An 18,264-nucleotide genomic window follows, 5' to 3' on the forward strand; every position below is an offset into this window, starting at 1 on the left:
AAAGCTTTTTTCTTTCAGAAAGTGCTTTATTAGGTCCTGCACGCATACTACTTGTTTCCCCTTTTTATTCTTCTAGTTGGTGTTCCCAGTCCACACGGCTTATTCAAAATATAAGATGAGACACTAACATACAAATATCTTACATTTTTTCCATTGATACTTGAATGAAGTTTTAGCGATCACTGGATCCCATTCTCTCCGGACCACGACAAAGTTACCAAACTAAGCATACCCAAACCGTTAAAAAAACAAATCTAGCTTAATTTTGAGGTTTATGATTAATTCTTAAAATAAATACATATCACACATTGATTTAAGCTCCCTCCTATTCAGATTCTTCTTCTGGTGGTGGAGATGAGTGATATATGAAAATATCAGCTTCTTCCGGTAGCCTAAAGCTCACCCTTTTCTTCAACTTCCCACTTTGGCTCGTGCTCAAACAAACCTCAATAATGTCTTCATTCCTTCCATCTTCTTCTTCTTCAAATTTCAAAAGCCTCTCCTTAGAGAAACTCCCCCTTTCTTTCGATGAGCTGCTGCTGCTATTAGTAGTTTCTCTGACAAAAGATGGGAAAACTCTGTTGGATGAATAATGTTTGAAAACATGGTATTCACCTCCTGATGAGGTCCCGTTTATCTTTTGCAACTCTGGTGAAGCAATGAGCCAATCCTCCAGGGTCTGCTCTTTTGCATTGTTTACCCGCTGCTTCTCTTTTTCCTGCAACAACTCCCTCTCTCTCGCTTCGTTTTTCCACATGCAAACCAACATCAGCAAAGACAGGACCGAACAAGAACTCCCGTTACGATTGTTGTCGTGTTTCGTTTCCTGTTGATCAGACAATCTTTGGGGTCTTGAACTAGAGAATCTACAACCCATGTTTTCAAAAGAACTTCGTTTAGACAGTAATGGTGCTCTTCATAGTACAATAAGGTTACATATATAGGATTCCAAGATGGATTCTCCAAGGGAAAAGATTCATCAGGATACAGAGTTGTTATCATCGATATTAGGTCATTGGTTAATGTTGCTTGATTCATCCAGTCAATCAATTTCTTAACTTATCCAGAATTATTGGGGTTTTCCTATGTTTTTAAGTTATATCCAAAGTTTTTTGGAATTACCTTATTGCTGACTCACTGGAGAAAAGCAAAACCCTGCCGAATCTTTAATGGAAAACCACGCGGAATTTTATGATTCTCTGCATAAAAAATTCGAATATCTACGTAAAAAAATATCCGAAATTAAATTTAGAAAAAATCAGTTTTTTTTAAACCGGATCGGATATTTTAAAACCGGATAGTATAACCGGTTTGAAAAAAAAATTGGACGACCGAATTTTTTACCAGATTAAAAACCGATTTGAAATAAACCGGATAAAAAACCGATTTTTTATCCGGAAAAAAATCCGATCTGGGGTTTAAAAATCCGGTTTGGTGTTTAAAAAATTGGATAACCGGATTTTTTACCGGATTAAAAACCGATTTTTTAAAAAAAACCGGATTTTTTCAAGCTAAAACCGATTACAATGGTTACATCATCCGACCCTCCAAGCCGGTTATGATCCGAACCGATTTTTTTATAAACCGATTTTTTAGCTTGGTAAAAAAACCGGATCGGTTTTTATCCGATCCGGATCGGATTTAAATCCGGCTATGTGCATCTCTAATGGCAAGTAACAGTGTTCACAATCTCCATACTCTAATAATTTGACATGTTCGAAAAATTGTTAGTTTGCTAATAATGTAATTATAAAACTAACTAATGCAAAGAACACAAAATGGATCAAAAACCAGCTTCCAAATGCTAAATATCACAAATATTACACATCGAATAACAGTATACTCTCCAGTCACTGACTATATCCCTACTACGACATCTCTTCCACTCGGACCAATTCACTAAATGACATCTGGGAATAACACTAATAACAAGACACTAGTGTAAAATCTATCATTTTATTATTAGGGTGATGCTGGAACTGGATCAGTTCCAGAAACGTGGGACGCTGCATCCTCTTTTGATATCGTAACATAATTGGAAGGAGATGCCAGTTTCGTGCTGTCCCTCCTCCCATCTTTAGAACCAAACCTGCTTTCATTTTGGCTAGCATTTACAGACAACCGTCTGCTAGGAGGAGTTCCATTGCTTCCAACATTTGCTCGAGGACCCACCACCTTCGTACCAGATGCTCGAGCAGGACTTGGTCTTGAACTGAAGATGGCTTCTTGCTCAGGGTTTTGCTGCTCACTGAACTTCTTCTGATCCTGTAAGTCCATAAGTTGACTATATTTAGCTGAAGACTCTTCTGAGATCACTTTCTTCCTATCTTGAAGTTATAGTTATAACTGATAACAAATCGAAACCTCACCTTAAACCTCCTCTTTTCTTCTTCTCTTTCTTGCCTGAGCATGGCATATTCATCTAGCATGGCAAGGAGGGGAACACCGTCATACGTAAATGTTATGCCAGGAATTTCTTCCCAAGCTCGAGTTTTGGCAACCAAAGTGTCAACCATACCTACAAAAGGTCAATAAAACCAATTGAAAAAAAAAATGAACTCTGGCCACAATCGATATATGCAGATCTAAAGGGGTAACATTATAACAATTCTCCCCTATCACACATACGTTAACAATTGGTGAAAAGGAATTATAGGGTTCAGGGAGGAATCCCATGCAATTTCCATATTTTGACCATCTAAATTCACATTAATTTTATTCACAAATTGAACCTTCATCTTTAAGATTTAATGTTTTTTATTTGACTACCAAATTACAGATTGGTAAGAAGTAGAGAACAAGATTTAGGGCCTACTTTCTATTGAACCTAATCAAAAATAGATTAGAAGGAAGTTTAAGACCAGAAATTGAATTGCATATGATTTTCACAAAGATTTTGTATTTACTTATACCGACATTATTACCATCTATTGAACAAAAAACATACGCAGGCACACAATGTCCACCAATGGCATATGAATCACCATCCTGTAAATATGATTCTATAAGGTCCTACCTGGAATTTTGTTGACAAGAATACGAGCTTTCTCCGCACGCTTGAGATTTAAGTGTGCACCTCTGCTAGAATTGTACCTATTCTCATCCTGTCCCAGCAAGAAAATATCAGTGGGAGCGGAACATTCAGTGTCACTAGAGGTAAAACAAGATATGAGCATTCACATGGACAACACAACCATATCTGCGTCTTGGTACTATGTTTATTCTTTTCCCTATATAGATACAGCAGCGTGAAAATTACAGATGCTATGAGCTTGCAGCAATTCATATTTTAGAAGTCCAAAACATTAATCAAGGATCATCGGAATCTGATGAGGGATTCAAGAATCAGCATTAATGTTCACAGCAATATTTACTATTTATCAAGAAAGAGATCAAGCCAAATCACTCGGCCATGAATCTTAATTGTATCATGTTAGGATAAATATTATGGCCAGATTATCAATTTTTTTTCCTAATTTCCGTCACAAATCGATACACCCATCCACAAGGGAGAGAGCAGTGAGTGTAAGAAGCCAAAGAAAAAGAAAGGTTGAGGAGAGATCTAATACCCGATTATAGTCTTCAAGCCAGCTTTCTTCTTCACAGGCTGACATCCATTTTTCAACCCTATCTAATATTTCTTTTCTACTATGGGCTTCTTCTTTTGCTTTTGCTATCTGATTATCCATGTCAGCTAGTAACTCAGTAGGCTCAACATTTCCGGAATCAATCAGAGCCATAATTTTCTCCCTAGCAGCCCCAGGATTTATCTCTATATGTGCACGAGCAAATATCTCCTCAAGCTCCACTTGCTTTTTGAAGGCAATCTCCTTCATCTTGCTTGCTTTTAGCTGATCCAGCCGTTCAACTTCTATCTCCGCCTTCCGGAAAATGGAAAATGAATATAAGCAACTGTTCTCATTCATACTTAAACACCAACTAAGAAACTCAATTTACCTGCTCAATCAAATCCAGAGCAAGAGAACCAGGCACAGTCACTTCATCAACTGAAGCAGAGATGTTGCAGGTAACATGATCGAACAATCTTCTTTCTTCTTCAGGAGTGTCCATCAAATTCCAGAGATCAATTAGCTGAGCTGCCAACTCTTGAAGCTGTCAAAAGGGAAGAGGGGGGGATGTTAATCGTAATTTCATTTATTGGAACAAAAGTATGAAGAAGAATATATTAACTCATATATCTATGTCCACTATGCCAGTGATTCCGAAATGTCATTTATCAGTATGCAACAGTGAAAGTAACAAAGCAGAAGAAGCAAAATGGGTTGCACATTTTCGAATAGGAAAAAGAAAAAAGAGAGAAAAGAATTTCTGCATACGACAAAGATACCTTATGAAGCCTTTGTTTCTTATCTTCATTTAGAGCTGAAACTGTCTTGGCCAACCTCGATAGTGTGTCATTGCTGATGCTCTTTGACTGCACACCAGTAGTGTCATCTAAGCTCGGATGAACCTCAGTTACAGTACTAAAGAAGTCCATTCCGAGGACAGCACAAAGATCATGCACAGTGCTGACAAATTCAAGGACTTTATGCAGCCGATCACTCTACAACATATATGAGAAGTTAGAGGATTGATGCATGAAAAGACTATAAACAAGGATATCCAAGGCAAAGTACTTACCTTCTCCTTTTGAAGCTCTTGCAGCTTTACTTGATATTCATCCAACTTACTCAGGGACAAGTCAGACTCATCCACTGCCAGAGCACCTGTCTGCTCACTGGCATTCCCAGCAATTTCCCCACATATCTTCTGAATCTGAGACTGTACATCAGAAAACTCCTTAACTCTCTCCTCTTTCTGTTTCCACAGCTGTTCCAGTGTCGGTGCTATAGCAGCAAGTTGTTCCTTGATTGTGCCTGATGCCTTCTCAGGCTGTAATCAAACCCGAAGGAACAATGAGGAATCCAGGTCCCAGTATTTTACAGTAAACTTATAATTTGCATACATAGAGTGGCAGCTTCCTATTATCTATAGTAACTTTGAATATAAAATGAAATAGGTGGGCACTCACAACGCCAACCAAACTTTTGTCTCCAAGAGCTGATACAAGAGTAGAAAGCTCAAGATTGGCATCTGATAAGGCCTGAAGAAGTTGTGCCCTTGATTTTGCAGCCTGTTCAACCTTCCTCTTGTATACATCCAAGCATTCTTGCTCTATCTGAAGAAGCATCTTGTCTCTCTCTTCATCACATTCACCAACTTCATCCCAAATTTCCTACAATCAATTGTGGAACATTTAACTGGTTATATTTCTATGGACATGTACCAGAAAAAGATTTTATGGGAGAGAACCAATTTAAATATCACATTACCTGCAATTTCTGCAGTAAAGAGCCACAAGTGGTTTCTCCAAGAAGAGGGTTTTCTGCATCCGTTATTGCCATTTACTCTATCACGTCAAACTAACCTGCAACAAAGGAACCACTTAATAGACATTTAACACAATTTCCCTTTGAATCTGGAGCTACACATGAAGATAACAAACCAGGAGTAGTGAGCGATATGCAGACCAGCTAGAAACAGCACTTTACTAGACTAAATGATATGAACATCTAACAAAAAATGCCACAGACATGGGAAATCATCAAGTTATAAGAAGCGTCAAGAATTGTAGTTGTACCTAAAGAATATCATGTCAATAAAATGCATAAATTTGAAATTTACAAAGACATCAATTGCTAAGGCATTGGCATATCGATATGATATGAAAGAAACTCAATGGAGTGAACAATGTCTAGTGCAACAATGGAATTTAGCGAACAAAATATATTATGCATCAAATATTATTTTGTTTTTTAGGAACTGCAGAAAGCTGACAAACAGGAAGTATTATTTAAGTCAGGTCATACCAAAAAAGAAGTCAAAAGAACAGACCTAAGCAGTGACTATGGAACCAAAGTGCAACTGATCAAGCGTACTAGAAGAAATTTGGCTTCTCAAACACTGCAATTTTGCAAAGGTAGAGAAATATATACTCAAAAAGTTATTGCAAAATCACCAGCAATTTGGCATTGAAAAACATATATTGAACTTCTTCATCCTCACATTCCTCGATCCACATCCAAAGAAACCCTACTTTGATTCACTAAAACCGAACAATCTGCTTAACAATAAAATAAAATAAAACTTCACAAATTCGCTTACTTCTCACGATTCACTTAACAACCAAAAAACAAGCTCGAAATCCTTAATTAACCACACACATTCAGAAAAACAAGTGCAAGAACAACTCCAAAAGCTCCCTAGATCTCCCATAATCCCAAATACAACAAAAAATAAATAATAAAACTGAAAATGCAGCAAAGAAAACAAAGAACAAGAAATAAGGCATACCCAGATCTTCTTTCCAGCAAAGGCTTATGGGTTTTGATTCTTCAGATCTAAAGCTTTGATATATGTAGAGAGCAGAGTTTGTGTTTGTGAGAGCGAGAGTGAGAGTGAGAGAAGCTTAGGTACAGAGAAGAGGAGTGGAGATTGCAGAGTGTGGGGCCCTTTATTATATCGACAAATTCTTTTGATGCACAAGTGCCCGTGTTTTTTGGGTTATTTACGATGATGACACTTCATGGCTGTGAATTTACTTGATTGTCCCTTGTGATTCTAGAGACTTTTGGATTCTTCCTATGAGTCGAATTTCTAATTAACTCGATTTTATTTGGGAAACATATCACTTAGATTAAGTTATTGGTTAATCCGAGAAGCATATCACTTCTATTCGAACATGAAAGACAGAGATGGAGAGAGCAATGGGTAGGGGTCGTTGTTACATAGGTTGGCATCACGAATCAAACAGTGGCTTCTCTACTCTCCACCTCACACGTATACATTATAAAGCATCATTAGCATGCAAGAAGGTGAGTTGATATTTATGATTTGTCAGCTTCTACTACATATTGCTGTCATAATTAAAAACCCTTTGCAAAAAGCCCTTTTACTCGCTTCTCTTTTTGTACATTATTATTACATTGTTTTGGCGGGTAGACTTAGATTATTGTTAGTTGTTTCACAAACGTTTATGAAAAAAAAACAAGTTGTTTGATCCGAAAGTTGTCTTTGTGTTATCGAAAATTAATTTTCTTTATCGTTAATTTTTTTTTAAATGAATCTATATAGAGATCAACTCATCCCAGCACTGCATGGGATAATATAGAATAGAAAAAAAGGACAAGAGGAGCAAAAGACTGGTTGATTAATTAATTAGGTGGTGGTCTATGAGTTGGAATTAGAAAATCCAATAACTTACAGAAAGGCAGGTGAAGTCTGACTAATGTTTTGGAAATTTCAACACGTTAACATGTGTAGTATTCTTTAATCGTGTTTTGTCTGGGAGACCTTTGATCATAATAGAGAAATACCACATTGCCAATTCCTTGGTTTCTTTAGTTTATTTTTTGGTTTGTACATTTCACCAGCCAAATCCTTCACATGGCTTTTGTCTTTGTTTTACGTCCATTCAAACTTAAAGATATCTTCCATGATTTAAAATTTCAAAAACTATGGCATGAAATACTTCCTAATATGATATTTATAATAATATATGAGCTACATATGATGTTGATAAATGTAGTTTTTTCTTTAAATTTAACATTTATTAATATATATTGATTTTTTTTTTAAAAAAAACTAATCATTTTTATTAATTTGAACTCGAGATTCAAAAATATTGATATAATATATTTAAAATTATCTATAATTTATTATCATAACTTAACTTAAAGAAAATTACTTTATGGTAAAGTACATGAATGATCTCATGACTATGCAGTGTTATTTTATTGAGTCCTCTAACTATTAAAAATTATAAAATAATCTCTGATTATAGATTGTTGTTTCGTTGAGTCCCCGACTATTAAAAAATATAAATTGATCACTCGACTATTAATATGTTTTAAACTCGTCATTTGTCATTAAAAAATCGATGACATCTAAGCTAGACACTAACATGTTGACTGAAATATGATAAAATTTTATCTTAAAATCGTTTGAGTTATATTTTATAGATCGACTCTCTGTTTATATTATGCTGTCTAGTCAATGCTTGAAATATTATATCGTCGAGTCAGTGTTTGAAAGCAACGGTAATACAAGTAAACATCATTAAAATATAATTTTATTATATTCTAGTAAGCAAGTTAAAGTCCAACTCATACGATTGTCAAATTTTTAACATAAAATGACGAGATATTAATAGTTGGATAATCATTTTGTAACTTTTGATAGTCGGAGATTCAACAAAACAGTGACCATTAGTTAATGAGTTATTTTATAACTTTTAATATCTAAAGACTCAACAAAGTAACATCTCATAGCTAGAAGACCTTTTGTGTATTTTATCCACTACTTTATTATTTAATTGTTACTTTCCATTTTTATAAGAATTGAGGTATAGTTCGGGTTTAGAGTGAATATTATTTGATCCAATATGATTCAAAAATTAATATAATTATAGCTTCTATATTTAGAAATAATTGTATAATATTTTTATATTATTTTTTAATTAAAATTTTATTTTATTAAATAAAGTTAATAATTTTATATTATTTGAGATAAGATCAAAATCAGATTTTATCTTAAAAGTCATGTAGGATTTAGGTATATGAAATTACCCAAAAGTGCTTATAGTTATAGCTTAAAAGTCAGATTTCGGGTAGAGGGTTTTATACCCTTGATAAAATTACACGTGGCGACTAGCCTCAACGAAATTCTACTTGGGGAATCCACGTGGCAGTTCAAAGGAGTTGCAAGTGATTGGGTCCCAAAGAGAAACTAGAAACAATAGTTCTCCACTTTGTTTCCCATGAATCGGTGGGAGCTAATAAGATTGATTCACTTGCTTCATCTTTCAATTTTATGATTTGTTTTTTTTTTATCATTTTGATCCTTCACAATTTCTAGGCTTTGCAACCAAGGACGTGGAAGCCTTTCAGATTCATACCAAACTGTAAACTCCCTTGATTCTCTTCCCCATTGTTTATTGCAACCAGTTTCCATTATTTTTTTCCCTTATCATGTTGTAATTGTTCTGATTCACTACTATGCAGTTCCGAGATTTTTTAGATTTATGAAAAAAATGGAAAACGCAGATATAAGAAAGAACAATTCATTAGATTCCATATTCTCTGGGTTTCTTTCATTTCTTTGCTTTAATCCAAGGAAATGTCTGATTGGTAAGCAGGGTTCTGTTTATATTGTTTCAATACAAAAATAATAAGAAAAATGCAAAAGGATAGCAGTGCACCAAATACACCTACTAGTGCTCGAGCTCGGCACCGGAGACGGTCCAATGAGGTTCGTATTGGGTTGTAACATAAAATATATGCATCTTTGTTGTCATGCATGTCTATTTTTGTTGCTTGGGCTTGTTTATGTATGTTGCTAGATGTTTGTCATATGGATTCGCTTATCAATGAATGAAAGAGATAAATTACAAGTATTATGTTCAGTTAATCGTTTGATACTTCGATTTTGTTAGTAAGTTGTTCAGCAGCAATGAGTTTCCATCGGATAATCCTGGTGGTTTGTTCAATTTTTTTCAAAGGATAGTTCTTTTTCACTTAGTTTCGACTATGTTGTGCCTATGCGCATCATGAATTTCAGACATGGTTAGAATTTGAGATGCATTGTAACGTGCCATTCGTGCTTTTTAAGTGTTAAGGTCCCTTTTTCTTCCTATTTCTCCTCGAGTGATGAAAGTAACGTGACCGTGTTCTTTGGAAACAGTTTCCTGCTGATACAAGCAAAACAAACGGACATCCTTTACTTGCAAAAGATCACAACAAATACCGGTCAATGTGGGTTCGAGCATGTTCGTCTATATGGATGCTGGGGCTCTTCCTCTTGGTTATCTATATGGGTCATCTTTATATCTTGGCCATGGTTGTTATTATCTAAATATTCATGGCAAGGGAGATCTTCAATCTCCTCAGAAAAGCTCATGAAGATAAATGTCTCCCCGGGTTTAGGCTCTTTAACTGGTAAGAACGATTACAATGCAAGTTTCATTTTGTGGTATGTGCCTAAAAAGACTGATATCCGGTGGCATTTTATGTCCTTGTAGGCACTTTTACTTTACGGCTATGCTCTTTGTATACGGTCGCATTCTCAGTCACTGGCTCGTGAATACAGTAACTTCAGATAAAATATTCTATAGGCTTGTGAGCAGGCTCATCAAGTATCAGATGGTTATTTGTTATTTCTTATACATGGCAGGTTTGTTTTTGTTTTGATTTTGAAAGAAACAAGACATACATTCTCTGTGCATTCTCTTGTTATCTACATTTCCCCGATTACCTTATCGAGCTGTGAACTTATATTCCATTCGGGGTTGAATGGGTTTCAATTTGTTTCGGATTCAGGTGTCATGTGGTTCATTCTTACACTAAAGAAGAAGATGTACAAGTATCAATTTGGGCAGTTTGCATGGACACACATGATACTCATTGTTGTTTTCACTCAGTCTGCATTTACCGTGGCCAACATTTTTGAAGGCATCTTCTGGTAACTTGCAAACCAATTTAGCTTTCTTAGTAGCTTCGTTAATTTTATTTGCACTTCCATAAATAATACTGACCATTTTTTATTGCCAATTAATTGATTTTTTTCTTTTATGCAGGTTCCTTCTCCCAGCATCACTAATTGCTGTCAATGTTGTTGCAGCATATTTCTTCGGTTTCTTCTTCGGGAAAACTCCTTTGATCAAGATATCTCCTAAGAAAACATGGGAGGGTTTCATTGGTGCATCAGTTGCAACTACCATCTCAGCATTTTTGGTGAGAAATTTTACGATGCCAGTATGGCATAATCTTCAACTTTCTTGTTTTAGGAAAAAAAAAGATGCCTGATTCATGGTTCGTTTTTGTTTAGTTGATGTTAGATTGACTCTTGAGGTATAAACCTTTTATGGTGAAAACGATATGTCAGCATGTGCATGAAATAGGTGTTTACAAATCTGTCAATTGAGTCTATTCCCGAAGTGCTTTTGATCATCTGGGGGTAAACCGGTTATCTGATTATTGTTGAAAACAGAACTTGCAATAATTGTTGTGAACATCTACTTTATCAATGAGAATCGTATTGAATCTCTCAACAACCTTACGTTCTGTCATGATATATAGTTGATATAGATTGTGATTTAATCTCTTCACTATCTTTCGTGCAGCTTGCAAATATCTATGGTAGTTTTCAGTGGCTGACATGTCCAAGGAAGGTAACACACCATGGAGTGCATTCATCTTTAAATGAAAAAATGTTTTACCATTCCGATTATGTTTATATCACCGAAATGCATGCAGGATTTATCAACTGGTTGGCTTAGCTGCGATCCTGGTCCACTTTTTAAGCCAGAGTATTATCCCTTATTGCCATGGGTGAGTAACAACTAAAAACTTTAGCATGAATAGTCCGATTAGATGAGCAACCCTAATGAAAAAATTCTTTGACGTATGATTTACCGTCATCCATAAATTTTCCTTGACAATGGGATGTTGTCTTGACAGTCACAATATGACTAGCAACATTATATCTAATGGTTTGCATGTTAAAGTACAAAAGGATTAATGATCCCCGAGCTTGTGGACAGTGAATGCTGTCAATGGCCTAGTGATATTGGAATTATTTATGTACTAATCTGTTAACAAAATATGATCAGCTCAGTAATTTACTTTCGGTAACATGTTGCAGTTGCCGTGGACCGAGATAGCAATTTTGCCAGTTCAATGGCATGCTTTATTGCTGGGCTTATTTGCATCAATTATTGCACCATTCGGGGGCTTTTTCGCAAGTGGTTTCAAGAGAGCTTTTAAAATTAAGGTGAACATTGTATTCACTATTGTGCTGTATAAAATTGTAAAACTGATTAACTCTGTCGTACCCCTTCTGACCTCATCGACCAACCTTGTCTTGGCTGACACAGGATTTTGGTGATAGTATACCCGGACATGGTGGACTTACCGACCGAATGGACTGCCAGGTAAGCTGCTATAGTTTTATGAATTGATTTCTAAAACATGATTGCATCCTAGACTTATGTATATTGATTGGTGTATTTGAATTTATTTCCCTTGTATATTGTCCGTGGCTAGTTTGTTTCTTATTTCTTGGACTTCGAGTTAAGAGCTCAATCCGAGTATCTTTCTTTTGTTTTTAAATACGATTTTATTCGGTGCTTTCCAGATGGTAATGGCTGTTTTTGCATACATCTATCATCAATCATTTGTTGTTCCCCAAGATTATCCGGTTGAGACGATTTTAAGCGAGGTAATCACTTATACCGTTCTTGTTTTCTTTTCACACGTGAATCGAGTATGATCTTATGTTCGTTCTTTTCCTTCCACTCCAGATACTAAGCAGCCTTACTGTTGGGTTTTTCGGAAGCTCGAATCGACAACCGAAACAATTTGTAAAGAGGGGTCGGAACGGTTTTGTGTTTAGGGAGTAAGGAGATTGAAATATAGAGAATTGCACAGCGATTTATAGTGGTTCGACTTTCTCAACCAAAGTCTACGTCCACTACCTTAGCTCCTCACCAAGGATTTTCCAACAAATACACTAATTTGTTCTTTCTTTTAAGGACAAAGAGTAACCTTACAAACTCCCTAGTTTTTTCGGGTTAAACTAGAATCTTTTCCCTAGCTTTTACATGGGATAAGCTAGAATCTTTCCCCTTTACAAAAGGATAAAATAAGTAAATAAGAAAACCTCTCTAAGGTAGGTGTTTACAAGATTGAGCTCACAAGAACAAAATATTTACAAGAAAAAGATGAAATAAGAATGAAAAAAAAACTCTTCTCTTGTGTTTGATTGCTTGGATAGTTGTTCTCTTACTTCTTCAAGTATCCTTAGCTTGTATTTATAGCTTGAAATGTGTTTGAAGTCATATCTAGCCGTTGGGGATGTTTTGGAGTCGTTTGAGAATGATTTTTCTGTAAAAATAGGCTGCCCAGAATGGGGGGAATCGGTACCCCTTCATAGGGAATCGATATCCCTTCATAATATTAAAATATTATGACCGTTGGGCTGATGAACAGTGAGGGAATCGGTACCCTCAAGGGGGGAATCGGTTCCCTCCGAGTAATCTGTTATTTCTCGGAGCCAAACCATGCAGGGGGAATCTGTACCCGGGGAATCGATACCCTTGGGGGAATCTGTTCTCGGGGAATCGATACCCCCTGGGGGAATCTGTTCCCCCTAGGGAGAATCTGTACCCCCTGGACAATCTGATTTTTCTTGAAACCGTTTAAAAAGAAAATATTTTTTGCTCGATTAAGGATTGAAATACTTTTTAAAATTGTTTTAAAATAGTTTAAGTATAAAACACAATTTTACACTTTAGTAAGGATTAAAATGAACTTTGAAAAACTTAGAGTAATATTTTGATATTCGAATAATTACATCGAATATACTTAGAAAATCTTTTGTAAAATCTTAAAATTCATTTAACTTAATTTGTTATATTGAAACATCAAAATGTTTTCAACAATCTCCCCTTTTTGATATAACAAAACATTTGAGTAATTTTAAGATTTTGAAATCAAGTTTGAAATTACTCCACTTACTTTAACACTTCTCCACTTTAACACCTTAACACTTGTTAAATCAAAAAGACTCTAATCTTTGAAGTTCAAAATAACTTTGAGAGTAAGTAGTAAATTTGACATTTTAAAAATCATTTGAAAAATCAAAGCTCCCCTCAATAAATATATTCCAAACAAAATTTAGCTTTAAGAACAAGACACTTAAACAAAATTGAATTTCAACAAAGAATAACAAACATGTTAGTAGCACATGAAATTCAATATATCCAAAACTAAAATACTTTATGCAATACCAATTGTTGAAATTTGATATCAATATCAATTTTTAAAATTAAGTGCATATGCATAAAGTTTTTCAAAAATGCTATGCATTTGAAAATTTTGATATCAATTGTTAGAGAGATATCATTTTCATTTAAACCACATGCATAAACATTCAAATTTAGGTCAAAAAATTTTAAAATTTGTAAAATCAAAGTATTTGAAAAATTGATATCAATTATTAGAGAGATATCAATTGCATTAAAACCAATTTTGACCAAAATTTTATTATGATGAACTAAAAATTCTTAAAAATTAATATAACCTTAAAATGTTCATCATAATCATCTTTTCAACATACATGAGATTAAAACAATGATGCATAATCATTTAAAAACAAAACTTATACATGCTTAAAATCAAATGAGCAACCAAATAACCAAAATTAAAAGCATTAAGCTTAGAGGTTACCCATTCTTTTTTCATGTGTGGCTAGAGCAACTTGAATATCATCACTCTCATCATCATTGCTCCCACACACCTACAAGAGACATTTAAGTAGATTTTGGTATCAAAATTGCTTTGGATCCTTGGACGTTAGTTTCAATGCCCCTTGTTCCTTTTGGAACCCATAATTGCCTAATTTTAAAATGTTTTCCTTTCTTCAAAGGACAAGTATGTTTCAAATGACCATGATAATGACAATGTGAGCATATTGTCATTATTGAACTAAATGAATTATTTAAAATGATTTCTTTTTCTTTTGTTAAGCATTCAAGCTTAACTTTTAAATCAATTTTTTTTTTCAAAACTATCAATTTTTATTTTTGAAAGCTCTAAATCCTTTTTCAAAATTTCATTTTGGCTTTCAAAATCTATTTTTGTTTTCAAAAGAAAATCGTTTTCAATTTTAAATTTTGAAATCATTTTCTTATATTTGGAGTTCATGGTCTCAAACTCTGAATATAACATATTAAAAGCATCTTGTAACTCATCAAATGTATATGAATTAAATTCATTTGAGTTGGAAGATACCTCGATCTCTTCATATGCCATTAGAGACACCACCTTTGTTGGTTATTCTTTCTTGTTTCCATGGATTTCCTCGAGTTTATTCCAAAGCTCCTTGGCACTTGTACATGAAGAAACCCCTTCATAGATTTCAGGACCAAATGCACAAAACAACATGTGCATGGCATTGGCATTAAGTTGAGCTTTCTTTCGTCCTTTGTCACTCCGCTTCTTCTCCTTCTTCTTTGGAGAAGAGTAGTCATTCTCGATTATCTCCTATACATCAAGATCATTGGATTGAATGAATACCTTCATTAATTTCTTCCAATGATGATAGTTGACTCCATTGAAGTATGGAGGTTTGTCGGTTGGTAGGGAGTCTTCCATGTGGAACGAGCCGGAGGTGGAAGCCATCTTCTCGGTTGTATAGGGAATTGATAGAGCTTCTTCTAAGATCGTCTCAAGGTGGTTAAACCTTCTTAACGAGTTAGGCTCTGATGCCAATTGTTGGGTTTTTCGAGAAGCTCGAATCGACAACCGAAATAATTTGCAAAGAGGGGTCGGAACGTTTTTGTGTTTAGGGAGTAAGGAGATTGAAAGATAGAGAATTGCACAGCGATTTATAGTGGTTCGACTTTCTCAACCAAAGTCTACGTCCACTACCTTAGCTCCTCACCAAGGATTTTCCAACAAATACATTAATTTTTTCTTTCTTTTAAGGACAAAGAGTAACCTTACAAACTCCCTAGTTTTTCCGGGCTAAACTAGAACATTTTCCCTAGCTTTTACACAGGATAAGCTAGAACATTTCCCCTTTACAAAAGGATAAAATAAGTAAACAAGAAAACCTCTCTAAGGTAAGTGTTTACAAGATTGAGCTCACTAGAACAAAATATTTATAAGAGAAAGATGAAATAAGAATGAAAAAAAAACTCTTCTCTTGTGTTTGATTGCTTGGATAGTTGTTCTCTTACTTATTCAAGTGTCCTTAGCTTGTATTTATAGCTTGAAATGTGTTTGAAGTCATATCTAACCGTTGGGGATGTTTTGGAGCCGTTTGGGAATGATTTTTCTGCAAAAATAGGCTGCTCAGAATGGGGGGAATCTGTACCCCTTCATAGGGAATCGATACCCCTTCATAATATTAAAATATTATGACCGTTGGGCTGATGAACAGTGAGGGAATCGGTACCCTCAAGGGGGGAATCGGTTCCCTCCGAGTAACCTGTTATTTCTCGGAGCCAAACCATGCAGGGGGAATATGTACCCGGGGAATCGATACCCCTAGGGGGAATCTGTTACCGGGGAATCTGTTCCCCTGGGGGGAATCTGTACCCCTTGGACAATCTGATTTTTCTTGAAACCCTTAAAAAAATATTTTTGGCTCGATTAAGGCTTGAAATACTTTGTAAAATTGTTTTAAAATAGTTTAAGTATAAAACACAATTTTACACTTTAGTAAGGATTAAAATGAACTTTGAAAAACTTGGAGTAATATTTTAATATTCGAATAATTACATCGAATATACTTAGAAAATCTTTTGTAAAATCTTAAAATTCATTTAACTTAATTTGTTATATCGAAACATCAAAATGTATTCAACACTTACTTTGGAAGAGCAGCAAATACTATATACGAAACTAGGACAGATACTGCAGGAGAGAGTGTTAGGACGAGATTGAAATTTATTCGAATACACTTTGAAGGTGAATCCAATCGATATTCTTGCAGACGAAGGAGAATAGTGCAACACTTTCTCCATCTCTGATGAGGACTAGACTTGGTTACAGTCTACCGAGGTCTCTTGCATGATCCTTCCATCTTCGACACAGTAAAGTCTCACAGTTGGTGAACATAGTCTTATGGCACAAAAGAGTAGGATGATATATTCATGTTTATGATCAGAAAGACAAAATTGTAGGACATTAGCAAACTCGGTACTTCAGAAAAGTCAAAATCTTCGTTCGTGTTCTTGCTTGTGTCGTTTGAAATTCAGCGATTGAGATCGAGTTCTGCACCTCTTTTGCAAGCTCCTCGGATGAAAACTACATAGAAAACCCTAGTAGAAACATATTTCAGCATTGAAAATGAATCTAACAAAGCAAACAGCTATCACAATATCAACTCTGTCTCTGCATAGCAAGTGGAGAAGCATTTTTGAACAGCAAAACTGTGGATTTCATATACAATCACCATAAAAGTTTGAGGTATGAAAACAAAACCTGAAATCAATAAATTGTAAACAAGACTATCATGAACCAAATGGCCTTACAAAATGAAAATTGGCCAAGAAATTACCTTTGCTCTTCATATATTATAAATAATACTTAGATGGTAATAATTAACAATTATATTTAGGTGATAGTTATATCTAATATAGATTTAATAAGATTTGTTGCATGAAGATAACAGAAATACACAAATTGTTGGGTTTGATCGGCCGCGACAGTCACCGAAGAAGCTGCTGAAGCCTCAATACGTGATGATAATGGCCGTTGAAGGAACTGAATTTGGCGGGAAAAAGAAGAGGGATGGTTGAGAGGGACATTGCTATTGAATTGGAGAATTGGGCTTTTGAAAGGAAGAGAAATGGAGTTTCTGGCAACGAAAAGACGGGTGCTTTAGTTTTAAATTGAGGAGCTTTATGGAGTTACATTTCTCCATTGTTGGCTGCTCCCTGTAAACCTTGAAGCTTTGGGTGTTTGAAGATAATAATTTACATTTTTGATGCTGGAGTATGAGATTTAAAGAAGACCAAAGTGGAAAACATTGCCGTTTTGAAAATTTGTCTTTAAGTATGGCTTTGACATCTTTCATTTTCATATTACCGTATCCATCCACAAGAATACGCTAGCAGGTGAGCCTGATCCTTTTGAACCCATTTTATGATTTTGTGTCGGCTGAATTTATATAAAAGAAATTTTACTTCATGCAAAATTATCTTGGAAGAGAGAGCTTTGGTTCGTTGCGGAAAGCTTGTTGTCATCACTGGTCAGAACGACGTCGATGGTAAATGATGATAGTGTGAGTTAAAAGAAAGATTGAGAGAGCTCTAAGATTGAATTGATATTTTATCTAAAATTTAGAGATCGAACTAAAAATTAGCAATTTTTATTAACATAATATATCATCGATGTATTGAGAGTTGATGGTTTAGGACAAGAACGTAATAAATCAATAACATAAATGATTAAAATATAATGTTTTCAATTTCAGTGATCAAATTAAAATAGCGAAAATAAAATTGACCTCCATCGTAGTTTACCCTTAAAAGTTTAAAGCTTTGAAGCCCATTTTATGCTTGTAACACCTTATTATTAATTCTTAATTATTACCGCCTAATCGCAAGTACGAAACAGAAAAAACGACCGAACTACACCGACGCCGTTCGTACAAATTTCGATTATTTGTCTTAAATCTCTTTGTCTTGTCTGTTTT

General features: G+C 35.0%; 2 protein-coding genes and 1 long non-coding RNA gene across 4 annotated transcripts; 2 read left to right on the plus strand and 1 right to left on the minus strand.

Moving 5' to 3' along the window:
- Nucleotides 1-1,774: 1,774 nt before the first annotated feature.
- Nucleotides 1,775-6,480, minus strand: LOC120198545 (65-kDa microtubule-associated protein 1-like). Its single transcript, XM_039199857.1, has 10 exons — nt 6,355-6,480; nt 5,334-5,428; nt 5,033-5,236; nt 4,642-4,893; nt 4,349-4,564; nt 3,958-4,113; nt 3,570-3,881; nt 3,017-3,104; nt 2,370-2,518; nt 1,775-2,265 (listed from the first exon to the last, which is right to left on the minus strand). Exons 2-10 carry the CDS (start codon nt 5,403-5,405, stop codon nt 1,963-1,965), a joined length of 1,752 nt encoding a protein of 583 aa, XP_039055788.1. The 5' UTR covers nt 5,406-5,428; nt 6,355-6,480; the 3' UTR covers nt 1,775-1,962.
- A 2,385-nt stretch (nt 6,481-8,865) lies between these two features.
- Nucleotides 8,866-9,924, plus strand: LOC120198550. Its single transcript, XR_005523378.1, has 3 exons — nt 8,866-8,962; nt 9,197-9,309; nt 9,742-9,924. It is a non-coding gene; the product is annotated as an uncharacterized LOC120198550 (long non-coding RNA).
- Nucleotides 9,925-10,078: 154 nt separating this feature from the next.
- Nucleotides 10,079-16,745, plus strand: LOC120198547 (phosphatidate cytidylyltransferase 1-like). Of its 2 annotated transcripts, none has more exons than XM_039199860.1 (10): nt 10,079-10,175; nt 10,377-10,518; nt 10,634-10,790; nt 11,180-11,227; nt 11,313-11,387; nt 11,701-11,829; nt 11,933-11,989; nt 12,193-12,276; nt 12,359-12,370; nt 16,431-16,745. In XM_039199860.1, exons 2-10 carry the CDS (start codon nt 10,382-10,384, stop codon nt 16,506-16,508), a joined length of 777 nt encoding a protein of 258 aa, XP_039055791.1. In that variant the 5' UTR covers nt 10,079-10,175; nt 10,377-10,381; the 3' UTR covers nt 16,509-16,745. The 2 variants fall into 2 exon arrangements, with proteins under 2 accessions (XP_039055791.1, XP_039055790.1); XM_039199859.1 differs by having other exon boundaries at nt 10,084-10,230.
- Nucleotides 16,746-18,264: the final 1,519 nt, after the last annotated feature.

Source organism: Hibiscus syriacus, unplaced genomic scaffold, assembly GCF_006381635.1.
Source record: "Hibiscus syriacus cultivar Baekdansim isolate YM2019G1 unplaced genomic scaffold, ASM638163v2 tig00117056_pilon, whole genome shotgun sequence".
Classification (NCBI taxonomy): Eukaryota; Viridiplantae; Streptophyta; class Magnoliopsida; order Malvales; family Malvaceae; genus Hibiscus; species Hibiscus syriacus.

Bases quoted from the DNA above. Each gene is read 5' to 3' on its own strand.
- LOC120198545 (XM_039199857.1), bottom strand. From the start codon at position 5,405: ATGGCAATAACGGATGCAGAAAACCCTCTTCTTGGAGAAACCACTTGT. The intron at 5,237-5,333 runs GTAATGTGATAT...AATTGATTGTAG, and splicing joins CTTTACTGCAGAAATTGCAG to GAAATTTGGGATGAAGTTGG. The intron at 4,565-4,641 runs GTAAGTACTTTG...TATATGTTGTAG, and splicing joins AAGAGCTTCAAAAGGAGAAG to AGTGATCGGCTGCATAAAGT.
- LOC120198547 (XM_039199859.1), top strand. From the start codon at position 10,098: ATGCTCTTTGTATACGGTCGCATTCTCAGTCACTGGCTCGTGAATACA. The intron at 11,388-11,700 runs GTGAGTAACAAC...AACATGTTGCAG, and splicing joins ATTATCCCTTATTGCCATGG to TTGCCGTGGACCGAGATAGC. The intron at 11,990-12,192 runs GTAAGCTGCTAT...GGTGCTTTCCAG, and splicing joins CCGACCGAATGGACTGCCAG to ATGGTAATGGCTGTTTTTGC.